This window comes from Ochotona curzoniae, unplaced genomic scaffold (genome assembly GCF_017591425.1).
Source record: "Ochotona curzoniae isolate NIBS_2020 unplaced genomic scaffold, NIBS_Ocur_1.0 scaffold_3208, whole genome shotgun sequence".
NCBI classification, from domain to species: domain Eukaryota; kingdom Metazoa; phylum Chordata; class Mammalia; order Lagomorpha; family Ochotonidae; genus Ochotona; species Ochotona curzoniae.
In genome coordinates this window covers 33129597-33146980 of record NW_024467106.1, presented here as the reverse complement: position 1 = coordinate 33146980, position 17384 = coordinate 33129597, and the positions used below count along the sequence as shown (strand labels likewise).

Below are 17384 nucleotides of genomic sequence, written 5' to 3'. Positions count from 1 at the left end.
TCACGCCATACACACTATACACACACACCCCTGAAAGGACATTGTAAAGATGTTCCTTATGGCAGTTTTTGTGGAAAGCAGTGTTAAAAGCAGTCTAGGACTCCCTCATTCTGGACGGGAGAGGAAACTGGGATGGAAACTTGGAATCTTCTGACAGAATCAGTACACTGGATGTTCACGCAGCAGCACAGACAACCCTTAACAGCATAGGCAAGGAGCAGGAGTTGTGGCACAGTGAATTAGACTGCTGCCTGGAATGTCCACATCCCTCATCTGAGTCCTGACTATTCTGCTTCTGATTCAGCTGACCTCCCCTCTCCATCAGCTAAGGTACTTGGCTGTCCTAACAGAGAAAGTTCAACAGATGGTGGCCCAACAGCTCAGGTTCCTGTTATTCATGTAAGAGACTCAGATGGACTTCTAGGCTCCAAGCTTTGGCCTGACTCAGCCCCAACCTATTGTGGGTATTTGTGAACTAGTGAGTGGAAGATACCTCTTTTTCCTTCCCTCCCTCCTCTCTTCTTCCTCCCTTCCCACCACTGCTTTGTCTTTCAAACAAATAAATGTGAGCACATGGCACCAAAATCTTGTTTTGTGTTTTCTTTATATTTATGTATTTGAAAGGCACAGTTACAGAGAGAGGGAGAGACTGACTGATCTCTCTGCTGGTTCACTCCCCAAATGGCCACAACAGCTAGCTCTGGGCCAGATCCAAGCCAGGAACCAGGTGCTTCTTCCAAGTCTCCGACAGTGGTAGCAGAGGCCCAAGCACTTGGGCCATCTTCCACTGCTTTTCCAGGTCATTACCAGGGAGATGGATAGTTAAGTGGGGCAGCTGAGACTTGAATCGGCACCCATATGGAATGCTGGCACTGTAGATGGTGGTGTTACCTGCTACACCACAATGCTAGCTCCCTCCCCCCAAATCTTGGTTTCTAACTATTACTCTCTACTGCGAAACAAACAAAACATACTCATGGCTCACAGAAGTGGCTGACCTCAGAGATGAGTCAGGGAAAGAACAGAAGGCCCCTGGAACATCTTGCTATCTCCAAAAGCAAAAGAGTCCTGAGAATGACAGGATGTAGCCAAGGACATAGACACCAGCCTGATGACAACCCCACTGAGGGCCTCTGAGGCCTCTGGGCCTCAGGATCAATGACTGCAAAAGCACGTAATCTGCTGATTTAAGGAGGGATCCATAAGGTTGCATTGATCTGTGAATAAATCAATACGGGAGAAAGAAGTCAGGAGAATGCCAACTAGTAAGCGTGGGAGGATGACAGAATTAGAAAGTCACCAGCAACCAGGGGTGGTGCCCGGCCCAGTACTTCAGATGTCATTTAGGACACCTACATTCTACACTGCAGAGGCTGGGTTCAAGTCCGAGCTCCACTCCTGATTCTGGCTTGTGCTGATCCACATTCTGGGAGGCAGCAGGTGACGGCTCAAGTCTGTCGGTCCCTGCCACCTATATGGGAAACAGATTGAGTCCTGGCTCCCAGCTTTGGTTTAGCCACCACAGGCATCTGGAGTATGAACCAGCAGATGGAAAGTTGTTCTCTCTCTCTCTCTGAAACATATAAAATAAGATCACTAATTACCCTATTAATTGAGACAAGGATCATTAAGATGCTAAAAAAACCCCTAATAGGTAAAAGTTTAAGGAGTTAGATCATCTCAAAGTTTATACCATAAGACGCTTTTAATTAACAGTGGCAAAATAGGGGCAAAGGCTGTGATGCAGCAAGTTAAGCTGTCACTTGCAATGCCAGCATTCTATATGAGCTCCAGTTCCTGACCCACCTGTTCCACCTCCAAATCAGCTCTTTGCTGATGTGTCTGGGGAAGCAGCAAAGGATGGTCCAAATACATGGACCCCTGTACCCACATGGGAGATCTGAAAGCAGCTTTTTGCTTCGGACTGGCCCAGCCCCAGACATTGCAGTTATTTGGGGAGCGAACCAGCATATAGAAGACCTCTCTTTCTCTTCCCCTCTCTATAACTCTGCCTTTCAAACAAATAAAATTAACCTCTTTTAAAAAAAAAGTAACTCTGTAATGGAATAACAGTATTACCACTATAACGAAATGACCAATAGCTTACAATGGCAATAAGAGCCAAATTAACAGTGTGTGGAATTAACCCTGGAATGCATACAGATTAACTCAACATTCATGTTGGCATTCTCATCAAAAGTGTACCACTTCGGCCTCGCGCAATAGCCTAGTGGCTAAAATCTTCACCTTGCATGCTCCGAAATCCTATATGGGCACCAGTTTGTGTCCTGGCTGCTCCACTTCCCATCCAACTCCCTGCTTATGGCCTAGGAAAGCAGTGGAGGATGGTCCAGAGCCTTGAGACTCTATACCCATGTGGGAGATTTGGAAGATGCTCCTGACTCTGAGCTTCAGATCAGCTCAGTCTTGTCTGCTGTGGTCACCTGGGGAGTGAACCAGTAGATGGAAGATTTTGCTGTCTCTCCTCTCTATAAATCTGACTTCCCAATAAAAACAATAAACTTTTTAAAAGTATATTACTTGGATCTAATCAAGAAACATGAGACCCAAAATATTCCCAATGAAAGAACCACAACTGAATTTGAACTGTGGTAATGCAACCAGGTGGAGAAATCCACCATGGGGAGAGGGTTTGGGGAGGAGTGGGGGGAATTCCAGTGCCCATAACACTGTGTCACATAATGCAGTACAATTAATAGAAAAGAAAAGATAAAAAAAAATGGAAAAATAGATTAACTCAAAAAAAAAAGAAAGAAAGAAAGAAAGAAAAAGAAACATGAGACCTAAACAGGGAACTGAGGCACCTTCTACAAAATAATTGTCATGAAATATAAAGACAGACTCAGGAATGCTCCACATCAGGCGACCTAGGGAAACATGGCACATAAGTAACTTACAGTCTTCAACCTGCTATATTACAAAGGACACTGGGACAACTGACAAAATCTTCCTAAGACATGAAACAACAAATGTTTCAGTGTTGATTTCCTGACTGGTAATTATACCGTAAATTGTGTTTTTTTTTTTAACTGTCTTTTAATTTTTATCTATTTATTTGGGAGCTCTCTTCCGCTGGTTCCTCGCTAGGAACCAGTCCCTCCCCAACCAGGGTCCACATCAGAAAAAAGCTAGAATCAGGAGCCACAGACAGAAATCAAACCCAGGCACTTTTATGTGGGACACAGGTGGCCCTACTAAAATCAAATGCCTACCCCTAAAATAGTGTTTTTAGGAAATATAACTTGAATACTAAGGGATAAAAGGATATGGCACAGCATTCATTTAACTATATATAATATACACATATATTTACAGAGAGAAGAGAAAATGCAAATACAGTCAAAAATCAACACTTAGGGATCCAGAGGATATCTGGTAATTCTTTGTATTGCCTTACAACTTTTCTACAAGTCTGAATTTATGCCAATTTTTAAAAAAATGAATAAAAATGAAAATCAAAATGAGCAATAAAATACTACACTACTTAAGTATATTAAAAATTCATGCATACATACTATATGCTTCCACTTGGATGACATTATCAAAAAGATAAGTTTGATGGCTGGAAGAGAAATAAAGAAACAGAAGAGCAAGGCGGGATAGCGCTGGATGTGTCTTTGCAGGGCTTCGGAGGAGGAGATGGGGTCCTGAGGAGGTCTGCAGTGCTGTGGAGACAGACTCAGCAGCCTTCTGAAAGCTGACATGTGACATCAGGGTGAACGCCCTTGCTCACACTGCCTTCTGACTCGTTGGTTTCCTGGAATCTGATTACCAAGTCAGCTGTTCCTCCGATGGGTTCTGAAGCCCTGATGCAATTTCTAGACCTGCGAAGCTCATTCTAAGTACCACCACCTTCTCCTTTTTTCTCCAGCTAGAACACAGCTTGTGCCTATGAGCCTGCTGCCTCCTGGCAGGAAGCAGGGGGGTCCTCAGCAGCTCCTCCCTTGGGACCCCTTGAAATACAGCTCTAGTTTCCGCCCCCAAGGAGTGGCGTTAATTGTGTCTTCCCTTCAAGTAGTGAGATAACATATAAGCACACTTATCACCACGTTGAGCACTAATGTGTTCAATAAATGTTAATTTCCAAAGCCAGGAACTTGCTCCTGGTCTCCCACATTGTGGGAGGTCCCAAGGCTTTGGGCCATCCTCTACTGCTTTCCTAGGCCACAAGCAGGGCACTAAATGGGAAGTGGAGCAGCAGGGACATGAACCAGCGCCCATATGGGATCCTGGCACATGATGATTTAGCCATTAGGTTATCGTGCCGGACCCTCACAGCAGTCTTCACAGGGAAAGACTGAAAGTCTTCCCACCAGGGAAGCAGACAGGATGCCCTCTCCTTACAACCTCTCTTCACCACTCTTCACTACCTGTTCCATACACTGATTCCACACTGTCCTGGAGGGTCTAACCAGGACAGTCAAGCAAGAAAATGAGCTGTGGGAGATTCTGGGGAAATCTCTCTCCACATGGAGGCTTTCTCCAAAGCTAGGCAGGTAGGGAGAGCTGACTCAGCACCACCTGCTGTGGGGGTGTTGGCTTGGTTATTTGGAGGGGCTTGGAACTCATGTAGTTTTCAGAGGCTCCTGATGATGGGATTTTCACATGGACCCTGGCTCTTGCCTACTCATGTCTTCCCTTGATAACCAGCTGAGAGACTAGAAGTGCTGGAAGGGTTTAACACTGAAGTGGGAGTTGATTTTTGCAGCAAGATTCTACCCTGGCTTTCGGGACCAACTGACAACCCCGGTGGGCTTCTATGGGGTCCCACTCAGAAGACAGCTAGTCACACTGAAAAGCTCATGGCTACAACAGTACCCTGGAGACAGGGAGAGACTCCAGGGAGTACCCAAGCCAACCCTCATCTCGTTTCATAAATGGGTAAGAGTGAGGTCCAGAAAGACCATGTGATTTCTGCCAGAGTACGTAGCAGGGTGGCAACGTCCAGCATTCCAACACCATGGCCCAGGTATAGTAAAGCAAGTTATCTACAAGCCTGTACCTTGGTTTTTCTATGTTACCAGACTGAGCCCACCTGTATCCAGCTTCCTACAGCTGGCCCCAATTTTTCTTAAATCACACACCTCCCCACCTTATGAGACTCCACCAAACATTCAACATTCCCTTTTAGCACCCATCCTGACGACTCAGATGTGAGTGATCTGTGATGGTTGAGTTTCCCCTAGATACTGACAACATCCTCCTGGCTAAGGAAAGACTATGGGCAACCACAAAATCCTGGCACACTTAGCACTGAGCAATACAAACTCCAAGTTCCAAATGTTAAAGATTCAAGACAGGGGGTTGCTCCTTCTGGCCCCAGGCGAGTTCTGTCCACACAGGCCAGGCCACCATCTCCAACAGGTATAGGCTCTGGCCTATACTTGTCCCTAAGATGCGGTTACTGCCTCTCACCTCTGCCTCCCTCCTCCCTTGACTCTGCCCCAGGGTAGACTGAAAACACCCCGTGTAGAAAAAACTGCACAGCCTACAACAGTGTATGTATGTCTTCTATGCCCAAGGGGATGGGCTGGCATTGATGAAAAGCTACATTATCATTAAACTCATCTCTCTGAATCATCTTATCTATCCCTGGAGGTAGGAAATTATTTTCCCCATTGCACACATCTTGTCCAGGTGCTGAACAGCCAATCTGACCAACCAGTGGACCCAGAGTGCCAATGCAGTGCCAAGCAAACTGCGGTGAATTCAGCAGCTCACTTGGGAAGTGGCTATATAAAAGGAAGGGAGGGTCTGTCACCAAGTGGAATTAAGTCCTGTCTGCTGATCTGTAAACTTTTGGTGCTGCAATCACTAGCTCTAAAGTCATCCTCTTATTTAGACAATTCAGCAGGCTCCAGTTAGTCTACAAAAGAATGTGCACGGGAAGTGGTTATAGAGACACAACCAGCTCTATGTCCAGCTCTCCACATGTGCAGATTTCAGGCTATCAGACAAAATAATTGTCATCAATATAATTCAAAAGCCTTTCTTCTCTTGGGTCATGAACCAGAGCTGTCAGATAAGACATCCCACACCAGAGTGAAATGACTGGGCACTCAGCCTGGTTCATTAGAGTCCCACACAGCTCCTACAGGTGTGTGTTGCCCTGCTGGCAGCAGCCAACCCACAAGGGCTTACATCAGATCTCTCACATCAAGGTTGGCCCCTTTCTACAGGTCTAGCTCCATTATACACAGGGAAGAAGGAAATAAAGGTCATACTTTGTGTAAATTGAACTGGCAAAAGTAGTGGGGCATTGAAAGAACCACAATAAGGCTCCCATGAACACTCAGTGACCTTAGCAGGAACTGCCACAGGCAATCACCTTACAGGGAAAAAGCCTCTTACGGAAAAACCCCCTCACTACCCCAGTCCCCTACATACACAATGGAAGTATACACCTGAGGCTCCAAGCAGAATGCCCTTTCCCTCAGAAGATATGTTCTTTTAAGAGCTCGAAATTTCCAACTCAGAGCCTGGCTAGTGACTCCCAACTTCTTAGAAAGCAATGCAGCCATGTGAACTGGTGGAATTAAGGATAACCATCCACATCCTCTCCAGAAATACATATCAAGGAAGCAGTCCTATGGAAACTCAGAGTTCTATATACATAATGTCAAAATGCTCCTTTCAGGCGTCTCTACAGCAGTGAGAGCTGGGGTGGAAAAGGCTAAGGGACTGTCTACAAGGGTCACTCAGACAGCTGCAACAAAGACAGCCAGGAACATGACAAACAACAGGCAATAAGACAATGCCAAGCAAAGTAACCCAATAAGAATGGTTTGACTTTAAAATAGCAACAGAGTAAAATATGTGCATTTGGAAAGTAACAGCACGTTTGGTTACAGTTGTAGGAGCACAGTTTGCTACAATGGTAGGTAGAGATTTCTTTTAAAAAATATTTGATGTGGTAACATTGTATTTTCAACTTGAACAGGAAGAAATCTTATCAAGCAAAAGTCAAAACTGTCTCAATTCAGAACTATGTTAGCCTCAACCCCCTCCTACTTCCTCAACAAATTAATTCTCAGAGATTTCAGTTATCAGCAGTCAATCAAGGTTTCAAAACATAAAATGGAAAATCGCAGAAACAATCCATGAGGTATATATATATATTTTTTTTCAGCATATTCCTACCACCACTCTAGGATTGGTGGTTGTTGATTTCTACTGTGCCTGCTTCATAAATTACACTGTATCACTGGGATGCACAATTAAGAAGAAATACAGCATGTTCGGGGTTCAAAACTATCCATGGTTTCAGTGCACCATGCAGGGCATGGGTAAAGGGGCACTATTTACTGTTACCAATTACAGCACACACTTAGAGCGCATTCTGCATTCAGCACTCTCCTTTAAGAGTCCAGAAGTCTTTTACTTTTCTTTTACACTTATTACGTCATGAATTCATAAGGTCTGGGTTCTAACATGTTCCTTTCCATTGATTTGGACAAAAGGGGCTTCTCTGGATGGAGCAGGCTGGGCTTCAGCTGAACCCAGATCTTTCTCTTTGGCTTCTTTCTTTTTCTGATCATTTTCCTTCACCCATTTCAGGAAGCTGTCTCAGCTCTTAGTGTTTAATATATTCAATACACATATTTATTCTCTTGGCAAGAATCATGCCCTTAACTTGTTTACAACAATGCCAACAGCATGTTGGGTAACACTGTAAACTTCTCCAGTTTTACCACAGTAACATTTATGCAACACTCCTTTTTGAACAGGACCCACTCCTTTGGTGTCTACCATGCCACATTTCTTATAAATGTGCATGTATGTGGCCAAAGAAACAACTCCATGTTTCCTAAAAGGTCTGGAGAACATGTAACAGGTGCCTCTCCTCTTTCCCTCGGTGTGGGTCATCTTGGCAAATTACTGAAAGATGGCAGCTCCGGCCAAAAAAAACTATACATTCAGCACTTTTCCAAGCCCCTTTAGGAATATCACCTGAACTTTACATCTGCAAGGTAGATACTTTTATTATCTCCATCTTACAGATGAGAACTCGGAGGCAGAAAAAGACAGCAACTTTATCACAAAATTAGCTGCCGTGTAATAGAAACATTTCTTGTGTTATTTCTCATGGACATTCACTTGCTAATGTCTTCATGCCCAGGGCTCGTCTATGGTCCAGAGGGTTAAATGCTGGCCACAACACTTCTCATCCAGCTTCCCACTAACACACCTAGGAAAGCAGCAGAAGATGGCCCAAGTATTTGGGGCCCCTGCCACCTACATGAGAGATCCAGATGGAGTTCCAGGCTCCTGCTTTTGCCCTGACTCAGCCCTAGCTATTGTGGCCATTTGGGAAGTGAAACAGCAGGTGGTAGATGGAAGATCAATCTATCTTTGTCTCTCCCTCTCTCCTGTGACTCGACTTTTCAAATAAATAAATTTTTTAAATAAATAAATAAATAAATAAAACGATATGTGCTCACCTTGTCAGAGGCCTGGGAAAAAGGTATTCAATGCCACAGTTAAGTTCAGACACCTCCCATTTCACAGATAAGCAAGAATCCCTGCTCCTGTGGTCAAACTGGAATCCAGCAGATAGAGAAGCAAGGACACTAAACACCTAAAGGCCCAGCCCACTCACATTTTAGGACAGCGACTCAAGCCCAAAGGAGTCAGGACTTGCCTAGAATGACACAACACATTAGAGAAACAAGGAGGCCCTTAACCGGGAATCCTCCCTCAGCCCTTAGAGGCTGGCCCCACCCCTCTGCACACCAAGAAATCCCTCTCTCTAGCTCTCTTCCCTCCTTCCTCTACTCCATCAGGCCAGGCACCCTTGGCCTTCCACTGTCCGCCATAGTCCCTAACGGAAGTGCCTTCTCTTTCTTTCACTGTCTTTTGCTCATTCTGTTTCCATTTCTTTTTCTTTCCTTCCTCTCTAGTGCTAACTGCATGAACCAGCTGGGACTCCAAGCTAGAGGAACCTCCCAATGTGACAGCAGCTAAAGCAAGTCACCAGCTCCTTCGAGCACCGATTCCAACCTATTGGCAGACAGGGAGGTCTACACTCCGCACTGAGAAGCACAGCTCTTCACTTTCACTCTGGTTCTGACCCAGTCCACTCCTGGGTGCCCTGCACCTTCTCCGCGCCCTTTATGTTCTTCAGGGGCTCTTACTACACAATCTCGTCAGTCTTTCCACTGCAGAGGGCCAGGTTCTGTTCTTGTCTCTCTCCTGCACTGGGTATACTATCATCATAAAGCAGCGTCTCTATTTCAGCCCATTCCTCAGGGACTCTGCCCCACTGGCTGCCAGGAGCTGCCTAACACCTCAAGGCCAAGTTCCCGCGCTCCAGGCAACACAAACACCAGCTTCCGAGGTCCCTTCCTTTCACTCTCCGTCCTTTCCTGTTGTTAGCAAGCTGGTGGGGTCCTGGCAGCCCCAGCGGCAGCAGCTCTGTGGTGTCAGGATGTCAAAGGCAAAAAGGACATTATGCAAAACAGGAAGGCATTTCTTCTAAACAATATGTTAGAGGCATTTTTAGAATGCGTCCTGTCATACTACTGAGCCATTGTGGAAGCCTCTACCAGGGCCCCTCCCTGTGACTGGTCCTGTGTGGTGGGGCAGGAAGGAGTCTGACTTCATAGGTCGTGGTCACCAGATCTTGCCTCGCCCCCGGAACAGCCCAGCCCCCGCTCCCCAGGCACTGGGCCAAATAACCCTCCACCAGCCCCACCTGCAGAGTCCCTCACAGGAAAAGTCAGCTCTACACAGGTCCCATAAAACAACAGTAGCTTCAAAAGGTGCTCCCTAGGATAATTGGGGCACACAGGCCTGCAGCCTTTTGGGGCTCAGCCACCTGAGCAAGCCCTAGGTGAGAGACCAGGCTGGCAGACTTCTCCCCAGCAGAGAGGAGTTCTGGAAACCTGGCATAGCCCCTCCCCATCAGCATGCAGGAGCATGTGGCGGGGGGGGGGGGGGAAGCAGAGCCTCGTTTGCTAACTATTCCCACCCCTCCCCTGGGTCACACCTCAGTGATATCAACAGCACTGTGGTGGCTCCCTGGTGTTCACCCAGAGCTATGGCGGTCCCTGTAAGCTTATCCCAGGGGACTGGCTGCCACAGGAACAAAACGAGAAGTTACTGGCAAAGCAACACACACACACACACACACACACACACACACACACACCCCGACCGGTTGCTGTACAGGGCAAATTTCAGCTCAGCCTGCTACAGAGAGCCTGTACTTTCGTCCCTGGGGCCTGTGCCTCTGCCCTTGGCGCTTCCTGCACCTTTCTTCCTTTTTCATCAGAATTCTAGACAAACTGGTGGTATGAGATCTGTATCTGTCAGTACCAAACAGAGCGGCCATTCGGGATGGGTCCACTCCATCCCGAAAAAGGCTTGAAGACATAGCCCCTCGCAAAATAGCTGTTGGTCATGTTTTCCTTCTCAGAAAACCCTCCTTACAAAAGTTACCCCTGCGAGTGCACAAGAGCTCCAGGCAGAAGTCTCGTCTATAGTACACAGGTTCTCCATCTGGGGTGTTCCATAGCGGCTGAATGATAAAGTTGTAGTACGTTCAGCTGATGGGGTCCAATACTGGCCTTGTGCTTTGTGAAGGTAGCAGAACAAACCAGGGACAGCATCTTCAGAGCGTTGATGAGCAGATTGTCTACAACTATCTAGATAACCGTGCCTGCTCACCTGTAAAGCTACTATTCCCTGAAGGAAACTAAGCCAGCTTGGTTCTCCTAGGTAGCAGGAATGTGGGTGTGTTTTTCTATCCTTTCCAACGCTGCAAATCATTTTCAATGAGCCTGCCCTGTTTTTGTGTTTTTCTTTGCTTTTTCAGAGACAAGGAAGAGACTACACCCTTCCCCAACAGAAGGCCAAAGCCAGACCCTCACTCCAGCCTCCTCCCTTACTCCTGACTGTTTTGGCCCCCAAGATCCCTAGGACGCAAATCATTCTCCCCTCTCTCTGGGCTTTAAGGGGCTCAGGAGAAGGGGCCCAGGGGGAGAGGGAAGCAGCCTCATAACACATCCAGACCAGACATTAAAATCGCTGCCAAAGAATTCAGCAGCAGCCAATGATAAAGCCCCTGGCCTTCACTTGTGTAACGAAGGGGAGGGCTGAAAGCCTGCTGAAAAGTGGAACCCGAAACACTAAGCAAGTGACTCAGCCCTCGGCCTTCAAAGGGCGAATCTCTTTAGGCCACGTTCACCCAGAAGCAGCTTCCAACCAGTCCTTGTGTCCCACCGCCGCGCCACTCCAACCCTGCCACCCAGAGACCTTTGACTCGGGGGACGATCTCCTGACATCGCTCCCTGGGCTGGTCTGCCCTGCAGCAGCCTGCCCAAGCCCAGATAAACAGAGGAACCTGCACCAGACAGCTTTATAGTTCTGGGTCTATAGTCTGGCTCCCAGCAATTGGCATCAAGTTCAGAGGACAGAAGGGGGTCCCACTGAGGTCACCAAATCCCTTCACAGAGCTCTTACCTCCCCTGGGGTCTGGGTCTGGCTACCTGGCCTATGTGTGCAACATCCTCACTGCCTAGAGATCCACCAGCCCAATCAAAGGGGTTCTGCTGATGGGGTTCTGCTGATGGGGGGATCTGTCCCAGAACAACTACACTATTGCTCCACTGGCTCATGCAAACTGGAATTTCCAGGTGGATGAGGCTTCAAGCAAAACTCCAGGCTCTGTTTCTCGGCAAAAACAGGCAGGACGAGCAGTGAGGAAATAAGGCCCAGGAGGCACTGGAGAAATGGGTAGTACAGGAGGTACCAGGGTGAGAGCACAGAATAACAGGGCCCCTTCTGCATACACCCACTGCCCAGCTGGTGAGCCTGCCGCCCATGCTCTCAAAGTTACCCCCATCACTTCGGAACCATAAAGGAGCCAGGCCTCAGCCTGGAAACCCCTGCCCTGACCTCAAAGACCATACTACCAGGCATGTGGCTGCTAAGGTCTCATCACCATCATTATGAAGCAACAAGCTGATACAGCTGAACTAATGTCTAGCTTCAGAAATGAAAGAAAAATGTTGCCGCAATCAAATAAAAGCCAGACCGAATAACTCCCAAAACCAAGAGAGAAAAGAAAGGCAGGGAGGGAGAGGCCGGGAGAAGTCAACCAAGGCACATTTTACACCTCCCAAAAAGATACCAGCATTTTAAGTTATGTCTCCTCTGCCTAAGGTGTGACTTCCTAAAGAGGAGCAGACTGGGTGGTATTATGGTGTCTTTATAACTCCAGCATCCAGCATATCAAGGCACATTGTTGATGCTGAATGAGAAATTGGCAGGTGCCTCAGCTGACAACACCATTATGCAAGGCCTTTCTAGCGGGATCCACAGTCACAGCTTGAGGGATCTTCTGCCGGGTCCGTAGGCCCCAAAGCTGTCTATAAGGTAATCACCAGGGAACAGCAGTGGACGGCGTCCTCTGGGTACTGTGGTTGCAAGAAGCTACAATTTGGGTCTAAACCAACCTTTGGGGCCCAGAGGCATGGCCTAGCAGCTAAATTCCTTGCCTTGAACACGCCAGGATCCCATATGGGCGACGGTTCTAATCCCGGCAGCTCCAATTCCATTTCCCATCCAACTCCCTGGGAGTTGTGGCCTGGGAAAGCAGTAGAGGACAGCCCAATGCTTTGGGACCCTGCACCCGTGTGGGAGACCTGGAAGAGGTTCCTGGTTCCCAGCTTCGGATTGGCGCAGTACCAGCCGTTGCGGTCGCTTGGGGAGTGAACCATCGGATAGAAGATCTTCCTCTTTGTCTCTCCTCCTCTCTGTATATCTGACTTTGTAATAAAAATAAATAAATCTTAAAAAAAATAAACCCACCTTTGGCTTTTGCTCTGCCCAAGTCCCAAGGAGTCTCCATCTGGCTCAGCTGTAGTGCTGCTGCATGAGGCACCAGCTGTAGTGCTTGCTCATAGCCTGAACTCCCAACAAAGAGGGATCACATCTACCTCTGTCAGCCCCATGGGAAAGACAACTGAAAGTCACCAACAAAATGCTTTCTCAGTCCCAGACTGCTGGGCTCCAAACGTCTGTGTGAATACTAGTAAGTCATTTCTCCCCAAAGGAGAACAAGACCCAACTGGGGTCACTGAAGCTCAAAACACGTCAAGATTTCCACGGACACAGGGTGAAGCTTTCTGCACTTTGCTCCAAGTCAGAAGGTGTCCAGGGCAAGACAGAGCACTTTCCTAAGCTTTGGAGTCCACGCAGACCTGGGCAGCGTGCTTGTATCACATGTGTGTTTGCGTGTGTTCATGTGAGAGGGGTACAGCATGCCCCAGCTGTGGCACACAGGAGAGCCCAGAACCCAGCAGATGCTTCCTATTCCCAAGAGAGCAGCCACGGCATGGGATCGTCTGCTACGGCCTCCAGAATAGCCAGGGAGACTGCTTCATGAACAAGTCTCTCCAGAGGCCCTGATACCTGCAGATGCTGTTTAGCTTACCCAAGCGCCCACCTCTAGATCAGCATTGTCCCTTCTGGACAAATCTCAAAGCTCAACAGATCTTCTCACTTCATGGCTGGCTACGGGGTGGAAGTGACCGCCCTGACCCGCAGCAAGTCTGGGCCCCAGGTCACAACCGTCTCCCCTAACCAGTTCAGCCTGCCGTGCTGCCCACCTCCTCCTCCTTCTCCTCCCCTGGGCCTGGCAGTGCCACGGTGGGTCAGATCAGGTTGAGCTGCTGCCAAATCCGAGTGGAGATAAACATTCCGGGAAAGAAAACACAAGGCTGCAGCTCCTCCCAGTTCAGACAAACTCCCAGGTGGCCAGAACAGGGAACTTCACCACCAGGGCTACTTAGAAGAGATGCTGCCTGGGGGGAGGAGGGGAGGGAAAGAGAGGGGAAGACAAGGCCTCTGAGGTAGGGCTGAGGGAGGAGGTGGAGAACACAGGGCCAGAGCCACCTTGCTGAACTCCCTGGGGCAAAAGTGGGATTCCTCAGAAGGAGCCGCCTCCCTCCTGCAGCTGGAACTGGAGTTCCCACACTAGCCAGGGGGAACCCCAGGGTGCAGGGAGAGGGGCTCTAATATAGCAACCTAGCCCTGCAGCACACAGGGGGGCAGCGTCCTAACCCACACCTCTCTGAAGTCACCTGAGGCTCTTAGAACCCAGGGGCCACCCACCAACCAGCGACCCAGCTGCAGGTGAGTGTCGCAGCCCCCACCTTACCTTCTGCAGAGAAGCAGAGAAAAAGTCATACCCAAAACCCACAACCTTAGGCCTTAGCGACTGCAGCCATCTTGGCCCACACCACTGGACACCAAAAAACAGGAGTCTAGTTGGGGAAAAAGAAACTGCAAGTAGTGAAAAGCCCACAGAATTCTAAAGCTAGCGGAGGCTTTCTCCCAGCAACCTCAAAACCTGCCCACAATGCCTTCGCCTCACACCTGCACAGATGGGAACCATTCCCCTCACCCACACACTCTCCAGGAAACTTTCTCAATGCTCCTCCTAACAGGGAACCCCCAACACCGGGGCGCTAACCCAGCCATTCCAACCCAAAGGCCTAATCGAAACAAACAGATTCCTGCCACCACCCTTCCTGGGGCTGCCTCAGCAGCTGCCCTAGGGCCACAGTCACCCATGAAGGCCTAGGAAGGCAGTCCCAGTGAGGCCTCTCTCCCATGCCCTCTAAACATTAAATGCTTTTGAACCGCTAATTTCAAAAGGCGGCACCACTAGTAACGGCGGAAAGACTCATCACGGGTGACACACTACCAAGCAAAACAAAGCAGAACACCACCAGACTAGTCATATGTCAAACCCAAAGACTTCACGTACACCTCGGACACCAAGCTGACAAGCTAAGGGCAGTCTTCCTTCATTTATTCTTTTTTTGCTTTCCATACAATGCTCAGGCAGTAAGTAAAAACAAAAGCAAAAAAATAAATAAAGTCTGCCTCTCTGTGTTCTGGGGCCTCTCATCCTGCCTCCTCTCTGCCGCTGACAAGCTATCTCCAAAGAGTGGCTGAGAAAACAAAACCTGAAGGCCCCACACAAATGTTAGTGCCATGCTATCATGAGTGCCCACTGCACGCCACCTGCTTCAGGCGCACATCATTCTGTCCTGGAAATATCTCCTGGTGGCAAGACTATGATCACCTCTCCTTTTACATACACATTAGGTGGGGAAAGCCTCTAAGAAACTCTCTAAGTTGCATCTAGCAGCAGGACAGAGAGCCAACTTCACTTTATGGGATTGATGCTTCCCAGACCAACCAGCAAGTCCAAAGGAATTCCATTTTCTGCCTTAAAAAAAAAAAAGAAAGAAAGAAAGAAAGAAACCCTCCTTATGACCACAGTTCATGCCTGACCAACTCCAAGAGGTTCCTCCCAAACTTGATATGAAAATATTGAAGTAATTATGGGAGCAATTGAGCAAGAGTGGGAGGCAGGCCTACTTGGTCAGGGTTCCATGGGTGCTTGCCTGCCTGCCCACCAGGGCCCCTCACTCACAGCACAGCGCTGGAAAAGCTGACCCTCGAAATGAGTCCACCACCCCGGCAGCAACCTGTAGCTTCGCTGGGTTTACAGGTCACTACGTGGTCCAGGCTGGCCTCACGTTCCTGTGCCCAAACCCACCCCCTACCAAAGCTCCCTGCCTGCGCTGGAACCAGAAGGACTGGGCAGGGGCAAGCCCAGGCAGGGACTGGTTATATTTTAGCCCTCCAGCACCCAGCGTACACATGTCCTCTGCCCTTGAGAGAGGAGCCCTGCTCCCTTAGGTCCTGGGAACTCACAGAAGGGGGAAGCCAGGGTGGAGGGGTAGGCCCAGAGGAGGAAATGAACACAACTGTAACAGCTCACTCTCATTAATTCAACCCGCACTTAACATTGTTTCATCTAGGACCCCAACCAGCCTGACCCGAAACAGGAACAAGCATGGTTTACCCATTCACCAGAAGAGAGAGCAGAGGCTGAACAAGAGTCATGAATCATACGCCCACAGGCTAAGAAGTCAGCCCACAATGTAAAGGTCCAAGCTCTAAGGAAAGACAGACTCCCGACTAGAGCAGGCGCCCTTTTCCACCAGAGAACCTGCTGCTGAGGCCCCCAAACGCGGCAGGGTGGCTCTTGTCTGCTGCCTGAGTTAGCAAACGCAAAAGGTTTCTTTAAGCCCTAAGGCAGACACAAATTGCAACACTTCCTGAGGTTCGCTGGGACCAGAGCAGGGAAGCCCCCGCCTGGCCTTCCCCGCTTTGGGGACAGAGGGACCCCCTCCCCCGGTCCCAGCCGCCCAAGGGTCCACCTCCCACTTTCTCTGCCCCAGCCAGCCCAGAGCTTGCCTTCCCATTTAGGACTCTGAACTGGAACAAGGGGGCTTGGCTGTCCCGCGGACCAGAGCACAGCGGTACGTTGGGCGGACCCCGTCGGGGGAAAGCCGGAGAGCCCCAGTCCTGGGATCCACACCGAGTCCAGTCCTTACCCAGCAGCGGGGACTCCTCAGGGCACGCGGGCAGTAACAGGGCTGAGGTCGGAGCCACCGGCACCGAAGTCAAGCTGCTTGAAGGGCCGAGGCTGGCGTTGCTGCCACCCCGGCGAGGTTCGGAAAAGGTACCCAGAGGCGGCGGCGGCCGGACCCCTTTGGTCCGGAGTTCCCCGGAGGGCTGTCCACGGGTGGCGGCGGCGGTGTTGGCGTTCGAGCCACTCTGCAGAGTCGTGGAGACCCCGACCAGCTGGGGCAGACGGCTCAGGTCGCGGCCGGCCAGGTAATACACGAGCGTAACGCCAAGGTGCAGCGCGCAGACGGCCACGAGCAGGCGGCAGGCCCGCTGCAGGGACGCGCCCGGCATCGCGGTGCTGCCGCCCAGGAGCGGCTCCCGAAACCTCATCTTCCCGCCGCTGCTTTAAGAGGGGGGGTGTGCTGCTGTGGGGAGGGCGGCCCGCCCGCGGGCCCCCGGCCAGGCGCTGCCCGACCACGGCGGCTGGGGGAGGGGCCCAGCAGCGGGGCGAGGGCGCGCGGCGCGGCGGACGCGCGGCTGGCGCGGACTCCGAGGCAGGACCTGCAGGAGACCAGAAGGGCGCCCGAGGCGCGGGCGGGGCCGGCGGCGGGCGGGGCCTCTGGGCGCTGGGCCCGGGGCGTGGCCACCGCTGGCCAGGGGCGCGGCTGCCCACAGCCGGGGCGGTCCCGGCTCAGGCGCCCCCGCCCTCCTCCCTTTTTCCCTCCTCCTCCTTCTCCTCTTCCTCCTCCTGCGAGCAGCCCTGCAGAGGGGCCTCCGTCCACTGGGTGCCGTGGGACTCCGGTAGGGTATGCGCCCGGGCCTGCAGCGCGGCGGTGAGCTGGGAGCGGAGAGGGGAGAGCGAGCGAGGCACTGTCCCGGAGGGGTCGAGGGCCATAGCCACCCTGGCCAGTAGCCGGGATGGGAAA

General features: G+C 50.2%; 1 protein-coding gene and 1 pseudogene across 2 annotated transcripts in view; both read right to left on the bottom strand.

Annotated features, from left to right (window-relative positions):
- B4GALT1 (beta-1,4-galactosyltransferase 1) overlaps positions 1-16939 on the bottom strand; it is a 50903-nt gene extending 33964 nt beyond the window's left edge. For both annotated transcript variants that reach the window (XM_040963637.1, XM_040963638.1), the window contains exon 1: positions 16443-16939. In XM_040963637.1, coding sequence (XP_040819571.1) covers positions 16443-16848 — 406 coding nt within the window. In that variant the 5' untranslated portion in view covers positions 16849-16939. The remainder of the gene's footprint in view (positions 1-16442) is intronic.
- Positions 4583-12538, bottom strand: LOC121145009 (annotated as a pseudogene).
- Positions 16940-17384: the final 445 nt, after the last annotated feature.